Below are 22,585 nucleotides of genomic sequence, written 5' to 3'. Positions count from 1 at the left end.
GGCTCGGGCTCGGAACCACGGGCCCGGGCTGGGCTCGAGCTTCATAAAGCGGGTCCGGGCCTGGCCCGGGCCGTAAAATCCGGCCCGTGCAGTGCTCTACGCTATCACACGTGAAGAAAAGGCGTTCAACCAATCTCAAGTCAAGCCAAGCCGATAATTGATGTCCATGGCGATGCAGCGTTTGAGCTTCACTTTTGTTCCGAATGGTTCTTTTTTCGTTTTCGAGCCTCGCCAGCGGCCCGAAAGTCACCGAATTATCCGATTTGCGGTCAAATCTGTCCGAAATAATGAGCGCCCAGTCTCATAGTGATGCATATATTTACAGGGACCAGATGACGTGTCCGAATTAACCGATTTTCCGAATTAACGAGAGTCGAATTAACGAGCTTTTACTGTACTGCTAAACAGCTCAGCTAAATCTTGCAGTCATGCACCGCAAGGAGTGTTTACAAACAGAGCTTGCTATTGGCCAATAGCCGACATAAATCAAGTGTAGCATTTGGATGAGGTGTGTTTCTTGCCATGGTGTGCCGCCACTTGCTGGCGCCACGCTCCATAATCTGCTAACATCACAGAGTAGCCACAGTTGCACGCAGAGGAACGGCAATGGGAGACAGCAGTTGCACGCTGGCGTAGCTTCGTCCCTCTGTGTGTAGCTTCAGCGGGACGAGCGAAAGCGCTTAAAGCGTGCAACAAATCCGAAGGATTTTCTCATCCAAAGCTGCTAGTGTGTAACACCCTTATCGCCGCGTGAGGCCCTCTCTAATAAGAGTGTACCACACTTGCTGCCTTGGCTATGAATAGTGCTGGCTAGCGATTACACGCACAGAAATCCCAACAAAGTGGACAGGGGAACGCCCGCTTTCGTCGCTCAATTGGTGGAGCATTGTATGCATAATTCGAAGATCGTAAGTTTGGGCCCCACTGATGGCAGAGGTGTTTTTTTCATCCACATTATTGCATTTGCATTTATATCATAGTCACTACAATACAGTTCAAAACTGCACATAAATAATGTCCCTTAGGCTTTCCTTGGATTTATCAAGATGTGTCTAACAAAGAAATGAACCTTTCAAACAGTTCCCCTTTATATGTAACATATCGCACGTCACATGTTTAGACACATACAAAAAGAGCCGATGTCTTACTGCCAGAGACTAAATTTCCAAGGACTAATATTGCTTTGGGTGTTTACTTGTTTTCCTGTGCACAGGTGCTCTTTAAATTCTGCTTCGGGCTTTCACCCTCGCAGCACAGTGATGGTGCGTTTTCCTCTGACCAACCTGGTGCAGGCTCTGGGGACAAGCGACGAGACTTGGCCCACGTGCTGGACTTTGTGTCTCAGTTGCAGCACCTCGAGGTGTCGGCTGAACCGGGCTGCCTCGGCTTCAGCAATGTGCGACCCAGCAGCCTATCCTTCGATCTGGCCCCCTTCCGGAACCTCCGCACACTTCGGGTGAGGCCCGATGTTACTGCACCTGCCAGCTACGTGTGTTGACGTAGCCAGGTGTTGTCCTTCCTATTTCCATGAAGATGTGGGCACACGATGGGGACCTTGCGAGTATTGGAATAACAGAGGGCTTAGCTAGTTTGTACGTGTTCGTGTTAAAGGACTGGGCATGCAAATTTGGACACAAGAGAGCAGTGTTTTGACTTCTCTCTTGTGTCCGTGTTTGCATGCCCAATCTTTTAACACGAATGGTATCAGAATGAAGGGGCCACAATACAGTCATTCAACTATTTTCAATTTAATATTGCAACTCAGAGAAGAGGCGTAAATTCAATCGGTCGCATTTTTGATGGAGGCAAAATGCTAGAGGCCCGTGTACTGTGCAATGTCTGTGGATGTCAAAGAACCCCAGATGGTTGAAATTATCCGGAGCCCTTCACTACGAAGTCTCTCATAGCCTGAGTCACTTTGGGATGTCAAACCTCATCAACCAACCAGCTAGAGGCATATGTAGGGTTGTGCAATTACAGAAACAAAAATGTACTCAGCCACATTTAATTCAAAATTTCCAGTTTAAATTGCTCCCTACAAACCAATTCTACTAACAGTGGCTGCCATACTGGCATGGATTAAATAAGTGTGGAACCACTGTGGCATCATCTTCTCCGAAACTATGGTGGATGTGTTGCTCCATGGCATCTAGCACTGAACGACACAGTAATGGCATTGCCGTTGAACTGTGCCTGAAAAGATCACTTCCATCGTAAGAGCACAAAGTAGAGAATGCCTGTGATACTTATCTCGGGCTGTGCGGTTGCAGCTGTCTCCAACATGTGACCTGCCATGGTGGTCGAGTGGTTATGGTGCAAGACTGCTGACCCGAAGGTTTTGTAATCGAATCCCAGCCACGGCAGCAAAATGCTTGAGGCCCGTGTCCAAATTTCCGGAGCCCTCCTCTACAGCGTCTCTGATAATCATATCGTGGTTTTTGGGGCTTTATGTCTCAAGACTTTATTAGTTTCCGAGGCCGGGTGGGACAGCCAATCAAAATGACGCTAGACAGGGACGCGTGTTCTAGCGTTCTAGCCATTCTAGCCCATGGAGGAAGGAATACTAAGGAGAGGCCCTATCGTATTCCAATGCATTGCGAAAAGTGTGGCGGAAGTGATGTCAGATTTATGGGGCAAACAAACCGGTATGGGGCAAACAAAACAGCAGACGCCCCGTGGCGTGCTCTTCGCGGTGGTTAGCTTCTGCGCAGATTTGTAGTCCCGGCGTAAACTTAGCGCGTATTATGCGGTTCGCAGGCAGTAAAATGTTGCAAGCAGACGTTTACCAGGCTGTTCGTGCGTGGCAGGCCCGAGCGCTGCGTGCTGAAATTCTTCGTGGAGCGTTTTTGTGCAACAGTACAGAATGCCGGTACGTGCCGTGATCAAAAACGTTCAACCCCTGCATCATCGTATTCGAACTCACCTAGCAGTGACTCACGCGTTCTGCTGGGCGTTAGGCCTTCCCTTTCTCGTAGCCCGATTTCCCGATCTGTTGCCGGATTAGCGGTTCTTTGTCCGTGTATATGGAGTGAGCGTAGTAGCTATTCGGCGCAAGGCCAACTTATAGTTGATGTAACTTCACGTTGAAAAAGAGGACACCGCTGTATTGTATACGCGATCGTGCACGTAAAGTTTGTAATTCCAGTACACACACAACAACAAGCATGCAGCGAGCGCACAACGCGCAATACATACATCACGTAGTCCGATAACAACAACATAAGTTTATTGCCCTTTCGTTGGACGACACAGCCTCTAAAAACGTACGATGCCTTCGGCGCATGTTATGTACGCCGCATCAGACGCCAAAAACAAAAGTTCACGTGTGTTCTGAGTTGACACAATGAGTAAGAAGCAACAGAGCGCACATCCGAGAGCTTCGCATGCGAATACCATGCATTAGTGATCAGCAATAAAGCGAACGTATACGCACACATGAAAAGTGACACCCGGTACTTTCCGCAGAGCACGCGATTTGCACCGGGTATACGCAACCATACAACAACAGCTGAGCATTGCGTAGCTTTCCTAAAGAACACACACAAGGAGCAGCATGCGTGAATCGATTGCGCCGCGGCGCCGGCGCCGCTTGCACGGCGAAAAAAAAAAAAAAGGCTCGAATCGCGCATGCGCTTGCAAACGACACGGCGGAAATCGCGAAATGTTTCGAGGCTCCATCGCTAGGAGGCGATGCAGGTGTTTGCGATGTGGAGGCTTCACGAATGTGACGTCAGGGCCTCTCCTTATTTTTCCTTCCTCCATGTTCTAGCCCTACTTTTTTTGTTCCCGCCAGCCATTCCCACTCCGTTGCGAGTTCGTTTTTAGTCTGTTTTACGTTTTGCTGTGGACAATTGGCCGAAATGTGAGCTACACGGCCGGTTTCAAGCTACAGGCTGTGGAGTACGCTCTCGAGCACGGGAGTCGTGCTGCCGATAGGCATTTCGGAATTTACAAATCCGTGTGCATTACCGGCGGAAGCAGCACGACAAGCTGCGCGCTACGAATAGGGAGTGGCATGCCTTTAGGGGACCAAAGACCGGAAAATTTCCTGCTGTGGAAGAAGAGGTCTTAGAAAATGTCTGGGACCTGCGAAAGGAAGGCTGTGTCGTTTCGCACAAAATGATGGGACCGTGCGCACGTGTGAGCCACAGCCAGGAAGCATGGCCTTCGTGACCACCGCTTTCAAATCGAGTAATGGGTCACACTTCATGTGGCGCAACAGAGTGTGCTTGAGGAGGCGCACATCACTTTGTCAGCGACTGCCTTGTTGTTATGAAGAAAAGGTAGTGGACCTTCACAAGTTTGTGATATGCCTGTGGCGGGACTGAGAATTTCTCTCGCAAATCGGGAACGCGGACCAGACTCCCATCGATTTCGACATGCCGATGAGCAGGCGTCAACGAGAGAGGAGCACGCAGCGTGCTCGTTAAAACGACGGGCACCGAGAAGCAGGGTCTCAAGGTAATGCTGGCTATCACGGCAGACGGCAGGAAGTTTCCGCCGTACATTATTTTCAAACGGAAAACCGTGCCTAAGGCCAACTTCCCAGCTGGCATACACGTGCGAGCCCAAGAGAGAGGATGGATGTCGGCCGATCTAATGGTCGATTGGGTCCGAACAGTCTGGGGACGGCGCCCTGGTGCCCTGCTTCTCCCGTCTCTTCTTGTACTCGACAGTTTTTGCAGCCGCCTGGGAGAGAACGTGCGCCGGGCACACAAGGAGCTGCGCACTGAGATCGCCATCGTTCTAGGTGGATTCACTTTGGTGCTGCAGCCTCTTGATGTTTGTGTGAACAAGCCGTTCAAAGACAGTGTGCGCCAGTTGTATACAGACTGGATGGCCCGTGGAGGGCACGCCCCGACGCTGACCGGCAAGATTAAAAGGCCGTCCGTCGTGCTGGTGTGTTCCTGGATCTTGGACGCATGGCGCTCGCTGCCAGCTAATGTGATCGCAGAGAGTTTTAAGCAGACTGGAATTGCAAATGTGCTGGACGGCAGCAAGGAAGACCAGTTGTGGGAGCAGGTGACGAAGTGGCGAGCGACCTGTACGACGGGTCTAGTAATTCTGATGAAGAATGAAGGGCAGTAAAACAGCTGTTTCCAGATGTGTGTAAGCGTATGTTTACTGCGAAAGGTAAGCTGCCTAACTTTTTTTTTTACCGGAATTTTTTTTGTTCATCCCGAAAATGAACTGTGGTAGGGTACGCATTTGGGCTGGTTGGTTCATGATTACGAGTGAAAAACAATGCTAAAAAGACGGGACAAGAAAGGACGCAGTCTCGTGTCCTTTCTTGTCCCATCTTTTTAGCGCTGTTTTTCACTCGTAATCCCGAAAATGTTTTCGTAAAATTTACGCCTCATAATAAATGCACCCCCCAACCTTGCTTCGGTTTTTCGGAAAAAAAAGTGCGTTCATTATGCGAGTATATACGGTATGTACCAACTAGGCCCAAATGAAGTTTCATTGAGGACCGTAGAACTGTTTGACCTTTCTTGAAAGCACTTCTCCCGATTCTTGCTGTGGCAACTCGTGCTATGACTGCAGCGATTGTGGTGATGCGATGTGTTTTCTGTCGTTGTTGCCCCCAGGTGGCGCATTGGTTTGCTATCCAGAAGTTTGTCCATGAGCATGTCTGTGTTTCAGAACAGATTTTCACAGCTGGTATGATTCAGGAACACTGGTTCTGCACTGCTTTCGGCAAGTGTGCTTCTTCTGACTGACCCGCAGTCTCTTGCACAATCCCATTGGCAATGGGCGAGGGTGCAGCCGCTGAAATCTTCTGCTCTTTTTTTTTTTTTAAGGATTTCGTTCCATTACTTCTTGGCATGGACACCCAGCGGCCAGATTGCAACATTATTACCGATAGTTTGGCATGTGGGCATTGTATTAAGTGGGTTATTTCACCATGGACATCATACAGAAGTTGACGGTGCAGTAGCTTTTCATTCTTATAAGAGATGTATTGCTAAAGCCGGTATTGTTACAAGTGGGTTTCACTGTACTGAATTGCCTATGTATCGAACTATTCCACAATTCCACACGAGTTTTATGTATATCTTTTTTCAACGTTGCATTATTTCAATATCGCTAATTAAATTCATTTGCTTGTTTCCTGCGTGCATTTGATAAATCGGAATTCGACATATTTTCCTCTCCCTTAAGGTATAAATTGAGATTTTATTGTAACAGTATTGCACATTGTGCCGAGACACTCGGAACCATTGGTTGTTGTTGTGCCAACCGAGACGGGCTATGTTACGTCTGTGTCGAGCTGCATTTTCTGGAAAGGATGTGCTTGGAATGTTTTCAGCTACAAGGCTGTGCGGTGCGTGGACAGCTGTCGGGGCTGGAGGTGCTGCGGCCGCGCCTACGGGAGTTGACGGTTGAGAATGCGCTGCCACCCATGGCGGACTTGTCGTGCATGCTGGTGGCCGGCGACATCTGGCAAATGGCAGCGTGGCCCCTGGTGCAGCGGGCACGCTTCAACCACAACAGCCTGACTACAATTGACCTCAGCATGGTGAGTCCAGCAAGTTGGGCAGGTTGGTAAGGATGCATGACTTGGAATGAGTAGCGCATAAAAAAACTGAGACAAACGAGAGGCAAAGATGGGACAAACGCTAACCCTGTCTGTGTGTCCTGTCTTTCATTTGCTGCTGCCGTTCTTTATGTGCTACTCATTCGAAGTCGTGGCAAGGAGGCCTTGCTTTGTGAATGGAAGCCGTAGTTTCCCATAAGAATGACTAAGGGTTGCTCTGGTGCTAGGGTCCATGAAAGAGGAAACCATGGTGGCTGAATGAAAGAATTTTAAGGGCTCTTGCTTTTTTCTTTGTTAGGCATAACCTTAATGAGAACCAACAGAGAAACAAGCCAGGGAAAGTATAGGGGACATGATTCGCAGTCACTAGCCGCCAGCAGGGACCCAACCTGTGACCTTCGGATAATGCGTCCGGTGCTCTACCTGGTTTGACAGTCTGTTGGTTCTCATTAACCATGGTGGTCTAATGATAGTGCCGTATTTTCTGGTTTATAACATGCAGTTTTCTTTCCCCAAAGTTTTAGATAGTGCATCTTCAACAACAGTGCATCTTATATATTTGTTTCGTTTTTGCTAATTGTAAATAAACTTGTATTGATGTTGATAAGGGTTTTTTCCAACCTTTAGAATGGCCCAGTATACAAATGTGCCCTAATTGCACTAACAGACGGTGAGCTTGCCATAACTAGAGCTCCGGATGCTCAGCACTGCTGGTCGGGAATCCGTGAAACAGGTTCTTGTACACGCGAGTCCAGTGCAGCCCAGCGCAGCCCGTGCAGAATGCGGAACTGAACTATTTGGAGCCGTGCAACGTTAGAGTGCACCAGGAACCATCGGTCGCGTCTGCGGTCAGGAGCCGTCGGCTTTAGAGTGTTGCACTTTGCCAATCTGATTTCGCCATGCCATGCACCCGCACGCACACTGTCAGAGTATCAGCACGAGTTACTGTAACTTTATGCCACGCTCACTAAAGCCGTGCCGCGAAACTGGTTGCCCGGATCTTCTCGTTTGAGTGCCCAAATAACAGCTCTGGTTTTTGGCTCAAAATCACTTGAAGCCCGTCCGCAATGGTAGCTAAAAGCATTTCATGCTTAGAAAAGAAAAAAAAAACTTAGAAGTAAATGAGGAAAGGAAAACTTGTTGCTGTGAGAGTTCTTAGGTCACCGAGGCAGCGGGATTTTGGAATCCACAAGCAGTAGTCACTTAAAATGGCAAAATATTGCAATGGCTGCATTGCTTGCCTGACCTGTTTGGCATTTGTAGATTGCTGGGTGGCTTCCTGCCACTTGCACTTTGCTGCACTGTTCTGTTCTGAGTAAGAAGGCGCAAATTAGCGCAGCTTGCACTAAGTTGCACAAGGCACAAGAGCTGGTCCTGGCTTGGCTAGGCTTTTACCCTCTCACCTCTCTGTCACAATGTTAATAGCTAACACGCAGCGCCCTCACACGGCACTGTTGCTTTGTGTGTTGTGGCGTCACACCTGGGGACTGAAAGATGGGGACGCGGGAAAATAAAGAGTTAGTTCGTTTTGGGCTCTCGTAGCGCGATGTCTCATTTTGCTATCTAGTCTCCGGCTATCTTCCAGCAATCTGTACTTGTATCAACTGGCGACGAAGATAAAAAGAATGTTCTCGTGAGTTCCTGCCGCTCCACCATTCGTCCAAATGCCAAATTTCGGCAATCTTGAGCCTTTCGAGGGAGGAGGCGATGACTGGCCCTGCTTCGTGGACCGGCTGAAGGCATTTTCACGGCGAATGATATCGCTGAATACAAGCAAACAGCCGTCTTCATCGGCTGCTGCGGGCAGAAAACGTATGCGTTGCTTCACAATTTGTTCAAGCCTGAGCAGCCAAGTGACAAGACGCTGTACGAGATTCTGTTGGTGCTAGGAAACCACTACTGCCCGAAGCCTCCCGCTGTTGTGCAGCGTTTCCGCTTCAAGTCACACGTTCACGCTGAAGGAGAGTCCGTCAGCAACTTCATTGCAGCGCTGAAGAGCCTTTCCGAGCACTGCAACTTCGGTAAAGAGCTTGAAAACATGCTCCACGACTGCATCGTGTGTGGCATCAACAACGCAGACGTCCAAACAAGATTGCTGGAAAAAGCGGACCTGACTTTCGAAGACGCAGTGCAGACCGCCCTAGCAATGGAAGCAGCAAAGAAGGATGCAGGGCAGATAGCGCATGCTCACGCTAGCACCTTCTTTTCCACCCTCCGCGTCTCTGCAGCGCCAGTGGGCGTGTCCCGTTATCGCTACAGGGATGTACGCCTGGCGTCCGCTTGCCAGCACGTGAAGACCGTCTGCAATTACTGCCACAAACGCGGCCACTTGGCGAAGGTTTGCGATACGAAAAGAAAAGACGAACAATCGCAGAGCGACAGCTCTCCCAGGCCGCGTTTGTTCGCGGGCCGAAGTTCACTGTCGGCAAGCAACCGTCATCGCGTAAATACTGTCCAGGATGAAGCCTCCGCTCCGAAGTTTTCGACATGTGGCAAGTTGACTACACCAAGGCATCTCCACCTTTTACCGTCAATGTTGAAGTTTGCGGCAAGCCGCTCCGCATCGAAGTGGACACGGGGGCGAGCGTCTCAGTCATTGCCAAGTCGCGTTTACCACAGCTTCTACCTTCAATACCTGCGCAGCCGTCTCAAGTATTTCTGCGAAGCTATTCCGGAGATTTAAAGAAGGTACAAGACAAAGCTGATGTCCATGTAAAGTTTCATGGCAAGGAGGCTCACTTACCGATTTTTCTGGCCGGTAACGGATCACCCAATCTGCTCAGACGCAACTGGATGCAGGAATTGGGCATCAGCGTCTCCGACACTGAAGTGAACATTCATGCACTTTTCAAATTTCAGATGTATCAGTGGTAGATTCCATTCATAGGACAGACCTCCAAAATTTGCGAGGATTATTTCTGACCCAGAAGTGTAACTTGAAAGTAGAAATCACAAGCAGCATTAGTCTTGCTTCCAAGTTCCTCCTTTAGAGCAATGAATTGTGCAGCAACAACAGCATCACCAGTGCGTTTAGCACGCTGAAATCGCCCAAGTCGTCGCGACAGGTGCTAAATTTCCCTTGTGATCCAAGGCAGCACTGAATTCATATTCTTTGTTTTTAACGCTACAAAACGTGTGATGCACATGGGAACAAGATCAGTGAAAAATTTAGTTAAAGTGTCAACATCTTCAGAAATACTAGTCGCTTCAAACTGGCCGAGAGAAGTGCTAAGTGTATCAATAATACATTAGAACCCCGCTGATACGTTTTTGAAGGGACCATAGGAAATAAACGTAAGAGACGGGAAACGTAAGAGCCGAAAAACAGGAAAAACGGCAAAATATTTAGTGGTACAGAATTTTATTTCAATTCTTACGAGCAGCACGAAAATTGGCGCGCTCAGCCGCGATCTAGTCGATGGATAGAAACGCGGAGCTTAGGACGGCCTTATCCACAGAAATGTAATCAACGTATGTGATTTTTTTAACACCAACAGCTGTAGGTATGAAAGAACTAAGCACACGCAATCACGACCGGCGCGGCGAGTCCGACCGCGAACCGCACGCACGACCATGCGAGCTCCAACCAGCTCGAACTCCTCCCGTTCTCCGACAAATAACGATGATGATGAGTCTACGCCAACGCGATGGCAGAAGTGAATGCCAATCTCGAAGGCCTTGCTTTCGCAAGCAATTACGTCATACACGCCATGTTTGTGCAATACAGATCTCAGAGGCTATGCTTTTGTCAATAGTAAATGCCAATCTCGAAGGCCTTGCTTTCGCGAGCAGTTACGTCATAGACGCCATCTTTGTAATTTGAATCTCGAAGGCCATGCTTTTGTTTGCATCAATTGAAAGATTCCGTTGCTTGCGCCTCTCATGCGGCTAATATTACGGTCAAACGAGGCCAAGCTGCGTGAAAATGCACCATGGCCGCTCTCTTTGGTAGTCGCTCGGTCGGCTCCGGGCGCACTTCGCGACGTATCATACGGGAACGGTCCGACAGTTACGACGTAACAGCGGGGTTCCCAATACATTGTATCCTATGGGAGCTATGCCGGGACCGGCGGAAAACGACGTAACAGCCGGGAAAACGCAGCAGTGAAGAACGTAACAGCGGGGTTCTACTGTATTAATATCATCAGCATGGCTCATATTGCAGAAAGTAGATAAATGTATCGAGCTTTCGGTACAGGACAAGAAATAGATGCAAAAACCACTGTATGATCCGATATGCCATCTACAACAGTGCACACATAACCATAATCGCAGACTCTAGGGCTGTAGAAGACAATATCTAAAATTGCCGTGCCTCTTGTGGCGTCACTGACTATTTGTTTTAGGCCGGAAGTCGGTGAAAAGTTCAATGTTTCTCTGTACAGTTGGGAAGCATGACCTAGCGGAGATAACGACATTCAAATCGCCCATACATTTGGCGAATGAGGAACTATTTCTTGGACGAATGCTCTCAAGGAAACCAAAGTGCCACTCCGTTTGCGTCCAAAAGCACCACTCTTACCTTGTGGTAGGAGTGGTGCTTTTGGTATTGTGAAATTGTAGTTTGAAAATATGAGAAGAACCCTGGTTTCACTTTAGTGTCCCCTTAAGGTACTAGCTATCGCATTTGCCTATGCCGTATAAAACACCGTTCAGTAGAATGCCAGCCAAAGTCTGTGATCAACCAGCATGTGCGAGTGACAGCCAACTCTGTTCACCTGCAGCGCCTGCTGACGTCAGTGGAGCAGCTGGAGCTGGTGGGCAACAAGCTGTCGCAGGTGGAGAACCTGGAGTGCCTGTCGCGCCTGTCGATGCTCAACATGTCTGACAACAGCCTGCGCCACCTGCCCCCCCTGCACACTCGCTTGGGAAACGTGCGACAGCTGAGCCTCGCGGGAAACCAGATTGATTCCTTGGCCGGTCAGATCCTGTTTCTTTCTTGATGCCATTGTCATGTGACCTGAGCATAGACATTGCTGTGGTGGAAGTGATCCTGGAAAAAAAGTGAGAACCACGTAGCTGCTTAGCGTAGGTTACAGCTTACCCCTTAATTGCAGGCTTTGTCATTATTCTGTAACCTGCGTCTCTGTCATTGCCATGACAACAGTGGTCAGAACATTTCGATGAAAGCTCGTCTGGTAAGGAATAATCGAGGTCACACGTGATCAGATTTCAACCGCTAGCTAGAAAAATAAAGAAATGGGTACAGGGCACGGAGAATAAATATTTAGGAGGCGAAACTCCCGTTAGAACGGGCACCGGCGGGCGTCCAGGTAACGTCACAAAAATACAAAAATAAGATGCGCCGACGAAGGCACTTCAATTGGCGCCGCCTTGCTGTGCAAAGCCGAAAAAAAAAAAAAAAAAGAAAAAGTAGCGCTATTAGCCAGGCGCGGTCGGAAGAGCACGCCCGCACGTGTTCTTTTTAGCAGCATTCGTGAGCAGACGACAGTGGCGTTTGCTTCAGCGGGCACGCAAATTTCTTTGTAGATTGCCTTCTGAGTAACCTTTCTTTGTATGTAGCAGCCATGGCTGTAATAACGCTGCTGCGCATTTGGCATTTGCTAGCCTAAGATGGGACGCAGGTATTTTGTTGAAACCTGCAAAAGCGGGTGCAAGTCTTGCAGGGAAAAGGTGGAGCAAGGAAACGAACGTGCTCTGCGTTCATGCTCTGCAACTGCGGCGGAGCGGGAGCAACGCGTGTGGTTGGTTCCTTCGGAAAGCAAAACAGCAGCGATTCCCTTGCGTGCCACCAGATGCCACCAGCATAAAGTGGCTCTCCGGCAATGTGACGTTATCTGGTCGCCTCAAGCAGCGGAGTTGCACCTCCTAAACGTTTGTTGCTCCATGATACAGGGCTCCCATACTGACTTTTGTATGTGAGCAAGATTCGTGTGCAAGCCAAGGCGGCTTGTGCAGTTGACGTTCTGTATGATAACATCGTTACGACAGTTTGTCTGAGAAAATAAAGCACATATAAGATATTTCTCAATTTTGTGAGGCTAACTTGAAAGTAAGACATTTCCGTTGGTAGTGCTTTGCCAGCAGTCTCAATTAGGAACTCTGCAGTACTTTGAAAAATGAGAAATGCATGAGTCATTTCTCACTCCTAGCGACAACTCACCACCATGCTTATCTCTCTACGGGGTTGCATTGCACGGTTTGGCCTGACTCCTGTGATGTCATCTCGAAGGACACTCTTTGAGCAGGCCTAGCTGCTGCAATTTTGGAGTCCATGCCCCGAGCACACGTAGCTGCATCAGCCTGAGAGTGACGGGCGGGGGACTGTGACAGTTATCACGGAGAAATGCAGTAGTCAGGGGTGGTACAGCTGCGCCAATTGCGCCAAGGCGCTATATTTTAGACTTCCTGCGCAAAGTTGTGCCAAAACTGCAATACAGTTGAACCCCTTTATAAGAGACACGTACCAGGGAGCAGTTTGTGTCTCTTATATGAGAGGTCTCTTATAAGCAGGGTACCACTTTTTCATATCATATTCAGTCCATATTTCATTGTGGGCACACTACTGCTAAAATAAGCACGAAAGAAGGCCATATACGGTTACAAAATATTTATTTTGCAGAATTTGCTTTCAAACCAATTCCCTTGTAAAGTAGTTCTCCATGGTTGTTTGTTTTAGGGCTGTGTCGATCCCATTTTTCAACACAGCTCCTAGCCTGCTCACAAGGTCAAGGGCGTCATGGCCGCTAGGCCAAAGCTGAATCTGTTTCCGAACTTTGCCCAGCACTGTCATTACTTCCCCAGATGTCATTGGCGGGGTACTGTCCTCGCTGTCCGATACATCCATATCGGTATCTTCTTCCTGTTCCCCTTCCTGCACCATTCTTATGATGCTTTCATCAGACAGGTCTTCAGCTACCGCAAGGTTGTTGTCTGCCTCAACAAAGTTCAAGAATGTGCCAGACTCACCAAATCTTCTTTGAATAAGTGGCCATGATTCTGGCTCAACTGCACATTGCAGGTCTTCGTCTGCAACATCCTCCTCTTCATCTTCCTCCTGCAGACCAAAACCGCCTTTGCGAAAGCTCCCTGTCACGGTGCTCCTCTGAATATCGTTCCATGAGCCTGTTAACATCTCAATCGCTGTTCTCACATTGATTGTTGTCTCACGCTTTTGCAACATGTCGAACAGCAGGCGTTGAACAAGTCTGACTCTGTATTTGATTTTGACTGCATTAATAACCCCTTGATCAAGGGGCTGTAGCACAGATGTGCAGCCTGGTGGGAAGTACCTAAGCTCAACAGCTTTCAATGGTGGTGGCTTCATGTGAGCTGAACAGCTGTCTAGGAACAGTAGTACTCTTCTCTTTTTCATAGCCATCTTGCGATCGAAACTTGCTAGCCATTTGTTGAATATTTCTGATGTCATCCAAGCAGCCTTGTTTGCCGTGTACTCAACATTGACTGGATAGTTCTTTAGGCAGCGTGGGTTTTTTTATTTGCCTATAACTAGGATTTTTTCTTTCTCTGTTCCTTCCATATTTGTGCAGAACATAGCAGTAATTCTTTCTTTCGACTTTTTGCCTCCACTGCAATCTTCCTTGGATAAGGCAAATGTTCTTCCAGGAAGCATTTTGAAAAATATTCCAGACTCATCCAGATTGAAGATATCGCTAGCCTTCCACCCCCTCAGCAAAGTTGGCAACGTCTCCTCTTTCCATTGCTTGACGGAGTTTTCATCGGCAGCTCTGCTTTCGCCACAAACACTTTTGTAGCTGATGCCATGTCGGCGCTTGAACCTGTCAAACCATCCCTGACTGGCCTCAAACTGAATGTCAAGACCGAATGCAAGTTGCTTGGCTCTTTCTTGAATTAATGGTCCGTTGAGCGGGATGTTCTTACTCCGTGCATCCTGTATCCACAGAAGAAGTGCCTCTTCTACGGCAGGATGGGATGACTTACGCAGTTTGGGCTCCTGTTGCCGCTTCTTTCAAAAGCTTCTCTCGCTAAGCCCAAATCCTGCTAACAGTCTTTCTTGACAAGCCGAATTTTCTGGCAGCGTCTGCCTGCGTCATGCCACACTTTATGTCTGCTGCAATGTCGAGCTTTTTTGACACCGTGAGGCAAGTACGGCGTTTGACGGAGCATTCCGCCATGCTGAGGCAGCGAAATCCGGATAAAGGCAGCGATAAGCCTAGTTCGCAGCGATCACGGCGTAGCTTTGGTGGTGAGCGGAGATAATGGCGCGATAAGCGCTGTGGTCACGGCCTGGCGGCGAACCAAGTCTATGTCAGTAGCAGCATCTGTTGCGCACTGATACTGGCGGCCAGCAGCGAACGTTGATAGCGATCACACCATCACACAATCACAAAGCGGCCACGAAGCGTAGTGATCACGGCGTGACATCCGGTAGTGAACGGCAGCGATACGCCTACTGCAGGCGCTGCGGCGAAGCACGTCTAGCGTCTCTTGTGAATCGTTGCTGGCGGCCGGTGGTGGACTGACAGCGACAGACGACGGCGATCACAAAATGGATACTCTCAGTTTGAACATCGCTTCTGTTGCAAAGGCAGCCGAAGCAGCGAAGGAAACTAGCGTGCTTCAAGTGTCGAGCTGTGACACTTGATAGTTCGCGCTCATCTTCTGTTTGTTCGTTTAGCGGCGTCCCTTGAGATCGAGTGACTTTCGTACGCGCCGTAACATGAGCGCGGACATCACGGTGAAAGCGTGAAACATTCCTCTTCCCCTCACCACGAGAAAACCGCGCGAGCAGACAGCGGAAGCGCAAGCTTCTCCCTGCGCAAATATAAGAAGAAGCGAGCGAGCTCGCCGACGACTTTTAAATGCGCCCGTCGGGCTCCTAGCGCCATCTCGCTGGTAATGAAGAAACGCTTATTATCGCCTGCTGTCTCCGAGTCCGTCCAGCGCTAAAGGGTGTGTATATAACGCTCGCCGTTAGCTACGTGGAGGATCTGCGTTTCGTGGCGTAGTGGATAGCGCCGCTCGCTGCGGAACAAGAGGTCCCTGGTTCGATTCCGCGCTTCGGAAGCATTTTTCTGAATTATTTTTCTTTGGGGCTTTTATATATATATACATACTTATACATATACGGTGCATGACGGCGGCGACGGCGACGGCAAAATCCAGCCGAGACTGTCCATATAATTGCTATCGCAATAAAATGCACTGTACCAGCAACTGCGCGGCTCTGATGCGTGGCAGACGAATGGTGGACTGGATTGATGCTACGAGCATTCGTTTAATAACGTGGGCCATTCGGGCCGGTGACCTGAGCGCCACCAAGCTCGGGAGAGAAAAAAAGCTTTTTTTTTGCACTCGCAGTGAAGCTTGGCCTCCGAGACCCGAAACGCACTTTTTTTTTTTTGCGCTGTTTGTGTGGGAGCTTCAGTGTGTGGGAGCCTCTGAGACTTGCATGGCTCTTGACGTGCTTTGTAGCCTTTGATATTTTTTTTTAGGAAAGCAAGACTACGGTGATCGAGCCATCGAGCGGCCGTAGCTTGTCAAGCAGCACAGGGCTGATCGCGGCGTTCACGTAACGCTAAAGAAAGCATTTGCGGTGCACTGGTGCTATTTTCGGACTTGCGGAGAACACACATGTGAGGCGTTTTAATTGGAAGACTTCTGCAATGTGTTCACACCGCGTGCTTGCGGTATTGGCTCCTTCAGGTGCCTGTGAAGTGCACGCGTGGAAGTGCTCGTCCCTTGGCGGTAAGCCTGAAGTGCATATCAGCGATGCATACCAGTTTCGAAGACCTTTTATCATTGTTTTATAACTGACTGATCCATTAAGGGGGGACGTGGCTTTCGGTACCAACTTTCTTATTTCTTCATGGATTTTGATGAAAATTGGCACACTTATTTGAAATGTTGTTGTAATGCTACTGTAGAAATTTCATGAATATATCTTTACAACTTTTTGATTTACAATATATTTCACCTTCTGCTCTTGTTCCGAGTCTGACTCGCTTAAAAAATGCGATAGGAAACTCGTTCAAAGTGCTATGCATTCTAAGATGTCTGATTGCGGGCGTGACATTCTTAGATTTTTTTATTTGCAACAAATTTTTTTTTAGTTTTCCTTTTTCATGAGGTGACTGCGCAACAGGCATCGAGGCTTTGTGCAACTCGTCAAATAGCTAATTATCAAAACGCCATACTGAAAAAGCAAGAATGTCACGCCCTGAACTGTGCTTCAAGGAATATAGAACAAAAAACGGAACTGAAATAGACCCAGCGGTCAGTGAGAAATCAGCGGAACAAGCGAAGCAGGAAGCAAGAAAAGTCGTTTTGAGAAAACGGCTTTTAAAGTTGTACCAACGATATTACTTCTTCAAAAGGCACTGGGGTCGTAATCTTTTGAGTCCTTCGTAATGTGCAATTTCTTGAGTGCCCTGTCTTTAGTTTGAGGTGCCTTGCTTCTCTAAAACACAAGAACATTGTGATCTTTAAGGTGTTTTATAAGGTTGGACCTCCTGCACATGTGGCCTTTCATCGGTTGTGCCTTTGTTTTCTTTCTTTTTTCTTAAAATCCTTTTCTGATATACAAAAAACATGTAGCATGAATTTTAAACGAAGTTATGAAGTGGTGTAATAGACATGACAAAAAACAAGATATTGTAATTCAAGTAGGTCATGTACTATGATGATTTGCCAGCTTTCTTGTATTCATGCTCTCATTAACATAATTAACAGTCTTGATTGAAATTGATCATTGAATCATTTTTATAGGATACTAAAAGCGGCTCTCATCATGACAACCTATCACTTCCTCCTAAATAACAGGCAGTTATGGCCAAGACATTGGTGGAATAGGAATTCCTTAGCAGTTTATTCAAGACGCGAACTGGGCAGATATGAATTCATCTCCCTCTTTCACTCGTCAAGCTAATTTGTAAACCTCGCCTGCGATGCGCTTCATCATTCACCCGGTCGCGGACACGGTTTTCTGCGAGGCTTTTATTTTTTCAGATGATTCATGAGCGCTTACGGCGATACCACGCACGGCTCCAAGCGCGCCTAAATTGCATCAACAGTGCTTTATTTCACTTCTAAGTGCTCGGCCGCATAGTCCGGGAAGTCAGCACGCGATGTGCTGGGTGGCGGCATTCGGTGACGATGCGCAATATGCCTAGGTGCGGCGACGAAAAATAGGCGCGCAACGTGTTTGGCCTCGCATTGCGGGACGCCGACGCGCGCCCGCTGCGCGACGAGCTTGGTCGTGGGGTCCGCTGCCGATGCGTAAAATGACCATCCGCTGTACCGAGAAGCCGGCGGGGGAAGCGCTTCGTTCCTTGCGAAGAAGCACACTGCCGCGAGTCCGCTAACGCGTTGCTCTTGCCCGCAAAGTTCGAGGTTCGTCTCGCGTGCCGACGCCGTGAGCGGAGTTAGGCCTAGTGACGACTCCAAGCAGTAGACGCGCCGGCCGCGGTGCCCGATGTTTCAAAGTTCGTAAGGCGTGGTCGCGAGTACAAAGAGTCGTCCTGCGATCATCTTCGTCACGACGTCCGAAGTGCGCATAAGCAGAACCTCCAACCACGGATCCGACGAGTCAACGCTAGAAAGTCGGTCCGAGACGCGCGTTTGCGATGTTCGCTACGAGTGCGGCGCGCCATCGTAATCCCACCGAGCTTCCGCTAGTAGCTCCAAACTAAAACGTAGTTCTTGTTCAAAGTTATCGTCGAGCCGTGAACACAGAGCGATTGCGAACACGCAACGAAGTAGCGCGACTTTCGACAGCCGTGAGCTCGAGACGCACGAGCTGCAGACGACGATCTCCCGGAGCGAGCATCGAACCAATGGTGAGGCGCGCTGGGGCAACATGGCGGACGCGGCCAATCGGAGGGCTCGAAACGACCTTCGAACATTTGCTTTTTGTGCGCTTGTTTGCGAAGGGAGGAGCCGGCTGCGGCGGGGAATTTGAAGACGGAGAAATGCGCTTTCCGATGAGCCCAAGATATCGGCGCCCGGTGGCGTCGTTACGGAGCTACGATTTTTTGAAAATCAGTGTTTTTTTGCGATTTCCCCAATAATTTTCGCCACCTCGGTAGGCGCAACAATTTTTTTATAGCACTTCTACGCGGTTTTCGGTGAAGATATTTTGGAATCGGATATAAAAAGGGCTACAGAAACTGAAAATGTGATTTTCAAAAAATCGATTTTTTTGCCATTTTTCGCGATACGAAAGCCGCGTCCCCCCTTAAACATTTACTGAGGCTATAATAAACAAGGTTTACATACGTCTATTGTTTTTTTCTATTTCCAAAGATGGACGTAAGTCGAGTTAGCAGTTGATAGCGCTTCATTCAGGTTAGAATGTCTGTTACAAGCGATGTTGTTGACCAAAATTCACTGATAACTTGTCCTTTACAACCGATTGTCTTCTATATCCGGTGTCTCTTACAAAAGAAGTCAAATTAATGACAGGGATAGGCTGGCCAACCAAAAGTGTAGATGTTGTCTGTTATACCCGTTTGTCCGTTACATCCGTGCCTCTTATAACGGGGTTCAACTGTATTTCCGGAAATCGCGCCATGCTGCTCCAAAACGCAGAAATAGACAAATGCAGATTGGTTTTCTGTCCGTTTTTAGCAGAGTCTTACAGTGGTGGAAACAACTGTGATTTTGCTACATCCGCGATATCGAATCTAACGTTCCGCGTGAAACTGGAACGACGAAAAGTAGACCTAACATCGGACTAAGACGGGCTGGCTTTTATCGCGCTATATAGTCTCACGGTTCTCCATTTGCCAGGCAGCTGCCGACTCCATGCACATATGCCGTACCGGCGATGCCAGAAATGTTGCGAATCAGCCCGGACGAGTTGTTGTCACGGCTACGCACAGAGTGTTGCCCTGTTGTGCAGAAGAACTCATTAGGTCCGGCATTAAGCAAAATATTCGCAAAATTGAAAGTGGCCAAGTGATCCCTTCTAAAGGAAACTCTGCCCTGAAGGAGGCTATTCTGCAGATTGCAGAATTTGACCAAGTGCAGAAAAAGCAAAAGCAATAAACTTGCAATAAAATGTTCATGCAATGTTTACTCTCTTTATGATATTGAAATTGGTGACAGCTTGCACCCCTCGCTTCCACTCCTTGTTTTTTTTTTCAGCTTGCAACTTTACCATATGAATAACACTGACGTCGAACATTTGCCCTAGCTGTCATAAAATAATGTCTCAACAGTACTCTGGTTCTGTGATATTTCGTAAATAAAAAGATTGACTTGCTTCTTCTTTTTTTTTTTTTTGACCAGCTGCTTTTTTTTTTTTTACCAGAGCGCTATTTTTTCTGCTCCAAAAACTGCTTTAAAAGCAATCTGAGCTGTCCCACCCCAGAGTAGTGTGAGCCACTGCTTGCGGGCGGCAGTTGTTGGGATTACCGCGCCGAACGGCTGCCGTAAAAAAAGTCGTCATGAATGTGTATTTTTTTTTGCTTTGGGAGGCAATCTTAGTCTTTTGCATCCATTGAGAAGTCAGTTTTGCTTCATTAAAAGGAACTTTCAAGCGAATGTATCTGTTTTGTGTGGTATCCCATTTCCTTATAATGAGATCTGAGTGTAATAGTATAAATTCTTGTCTTTCATTTCTGTTGAAACTGTTGCAATTGTGGGGAGAGAAAGACGAGCCAGACACAAACTAGTCTTGTGCTGTGTGTTACATGGCCTGTGGACCCGGTTCTCTAACAATAGCTCAACGCCGGTCATGAGTGTTTGTGCTTATTGAGGATAGAATTGCCATCCACCTGTGTACTTATGAACGTAAATGAAGTGGCTTTTATTTTTACTCCTTCCACCGTATTAATAATGTTGTGTATTTAGTTCTTTTTTTCGTTTCTGTTAACATCTCCAGGGGGCTACCGTACCTACAAATACTCGTGCACTTCATTCACTTAGCAAGTTTGTTTTCTTGCATTGACTTTCATGCTTCTCACTACTCGGGAGCAGCTAATGCTGCTGCCACGTTGGTGACGAGGGTAATAGAAGGGCCAAAACAGCCTTTCGGCTTCCCGCCATGAGATTTTTCAAACTCGCAGCACCGCCTCCATTCCTGCCTGTACCCAGTTCCTGCTGCTGTTCCTCGGTCGCAGTGGCTAAAACCATTCGGGAACTCCATGCTCGCTTCAGGAGTGTCTGAATTCTCGGCAGTGTTGCGATGCCGTTCTTATCCACAGCCTGGGCGTTGAAGGCCAGCACATTGCCTTCATGCTTCCTGTGTCTACCGAAGGCCCCCAAGAAGGCGAGAACTTTGCTGCTAAAGTTCTTACGAAAGTTAGTCGGGACGGAAGCACTGCACCAGGGGCAAAGCAGATAAAGCAGAGTGTAAGAAAAATAATTCAGGTGTTGACACTCTGCTGCAGAGCGCGTCCAGATAATGTTCGGCACTTTCGGTCCCTTCGTCGCAGGACCCCCCACGAAACTGCGGCCGGCGCATGCACTATGACGACGAGCTGCGCATGTAGAGAACGCAGCGTTAGAACCACGGTGTAAGAAGCTGACACCATGCTGTGGAGGCAGCTGCGGCGTTCGCCGCACGTGACCTTTTTCGGTCGCAAAAAATGCGGCATGCGTTTCTAGCTCTAGTTGCTAGCGTGCACGGCGCTTTAAGAAAAAAGCAAGAAGAAAAAAAAAAACATGCATCCGCCTCGTCGCGCTCGGTCCCTAAGTCGCGCCCCCCACGAAAGTGCGGCCGGCGCATGTAGTAAAGCCGAACATCATCTGGACGCGCTCTCCGTCGTGGCGGGCGGAGAGTGTCAACACCTTAGTTTTCTTACACCGTGAGGTAAAGGCAGCGCCTTTATCGTATGCTGTCACAGCTCTGAGAAGTCACGTCATTGCCCAAACGAACATCGTCACAGAGCGTCACTGATTTTGCAGATGTGTCCAGCAGCCAGGGGATTCTATTGATGAGTACGTTGTTGCCTTCCTTTACAAGAGCTTGCATTCTCTTGTTCGTTCACCGCACTTGAAGATGCGTTCTGGGATCAGTTCAGGACAGGCATTTCTTCTCAACAGTTGCATGAGTGTTTGCTTCTCAAGGGTTCGAGTCTTTCGTTTTTGTGCGCTGTGCTTATTGCTGCTTAGCTGGAACAAACAATTGAAGGTTCTCAAGCTATTGCGAGTACATGCGTGCAGCATGTTGCTATGAATAGCAGCGCCCCTTTGCACTGCTTTCATTGCAGTTATAATCAACACTCAGCTGCTTCTTTCTACTGTCCGGATGAAGAGAAACATTGTAATCTACTTGGTCACTTTGAGTCTGTGTGTAAAAAAAAACGTACGCGTTGCTTCTGTTCATGAACTAAGCGCTGAAGCGTGCAATGACAATGTAAATACTCTGCTTGTAATGCATCCACCTAGACTGTATTCATGTAGATGCCATAGTAGGGAACGTAACATTGTTAGTTCACTCAGCATCAACAGTTCTCCTTATATCGAAGTACATCTGCATTTTTGCCAGTAAGGCACTATGTACATCACCTTGGATTAAATTGTTAGACTACTCAAGATGGCCCATATCGGTGCATGGCTGTTTTGTTTCAAAAGTCACCCACATGGCTTTCACAGCACTGATTTCTTCTAGGTATCGGTGCAATCAAGGCTCTTGATTTACAAATTGATGGCCCATCACTTCATTGCCTACAGACAATTGCCACTGCAGCTAGTAACAATGAACAAGGTTCTATCAAAAGCCCTCCACTATTTTGTATGGGGCTTTCCAGCCACTTATAGTAACAGTTCCATTGCCTCTTTAGAAATGGCCTTGGTCTGGCTAAGAATGTTCACCACGTCAAAATGGGGTCATTTGTCCAACCTGTTGCACCAAAACACTGCAGCCTACTGCTGTCCTTCAGACCCTGGGTCTCAAAGAACTTCACTGGCTGGAAGAGACGGATGTGTTCAAATGTGTCAACACGTCAGAATAGGTCTCCCCCTGTCGACGTTGTGAATAAAAAGGATGGGGGTATTCACCTGTATGTTGACCTTCTAGAAGCCAACAACGCTGTTGTTCCAGATAATTTTCACTGCCCCACACCGAAGAACTTGTGCACAGTCGTGGGAGCAACACAC

General features: G+C 48.1%; 1 protein-coding gene across 2 annotated transcripts in view; it reads left to right on the top strand.

Annotated features, from left to right (window-relative positions):
• Positions 1–22,585, top strand: part of LOC119402413 (nischarin) — a 101,566-nt gene that overhangs the window by 29,479 nt on the left and 49,502 nt on the right. For both annotated transcript variants that reach the window (XM_049418633.1, XM_037669558.2), the window contains exons 5-7: positions 1,293–1,456; positions 6,311–6,520; positions 11,263–11,458. In XM_049418633.1, coding sequence (XP_049274590.1) covers positions 1,293–1,456; positions 6,311–6,520; positions 11,263–11,458 — 570 coding nt within the window. The remainder of the gene's footprint in view (positions 1–1,292; positions 1,457–6,310; positions 6,521–11,262; positions 11,459–22,585) is intronic.

This window comes from Rhipicephalus sanguineus, chromosome 8 (genome assembly GCF_013339695.2).
Source record: "Rhipicephalus sanguineus isolate Rsan-2018 chromosome 8, BIME_Rsan_1.4, whole genome shotgun sequence".
Classification (NCBI taxonomy): domain Eukaryota; kingdom Metazoa; phylum Arthropoda; class Arachnida; order Ixodida; family Ixodidae; genus Rhipicephalus; species Rhipicephalus sanguineus.
The sequence above is the reverse complement of the archived record's forward strand: the minus strand, read 5'-3'. Positions and strand labels throughout refer to the sequence as shown.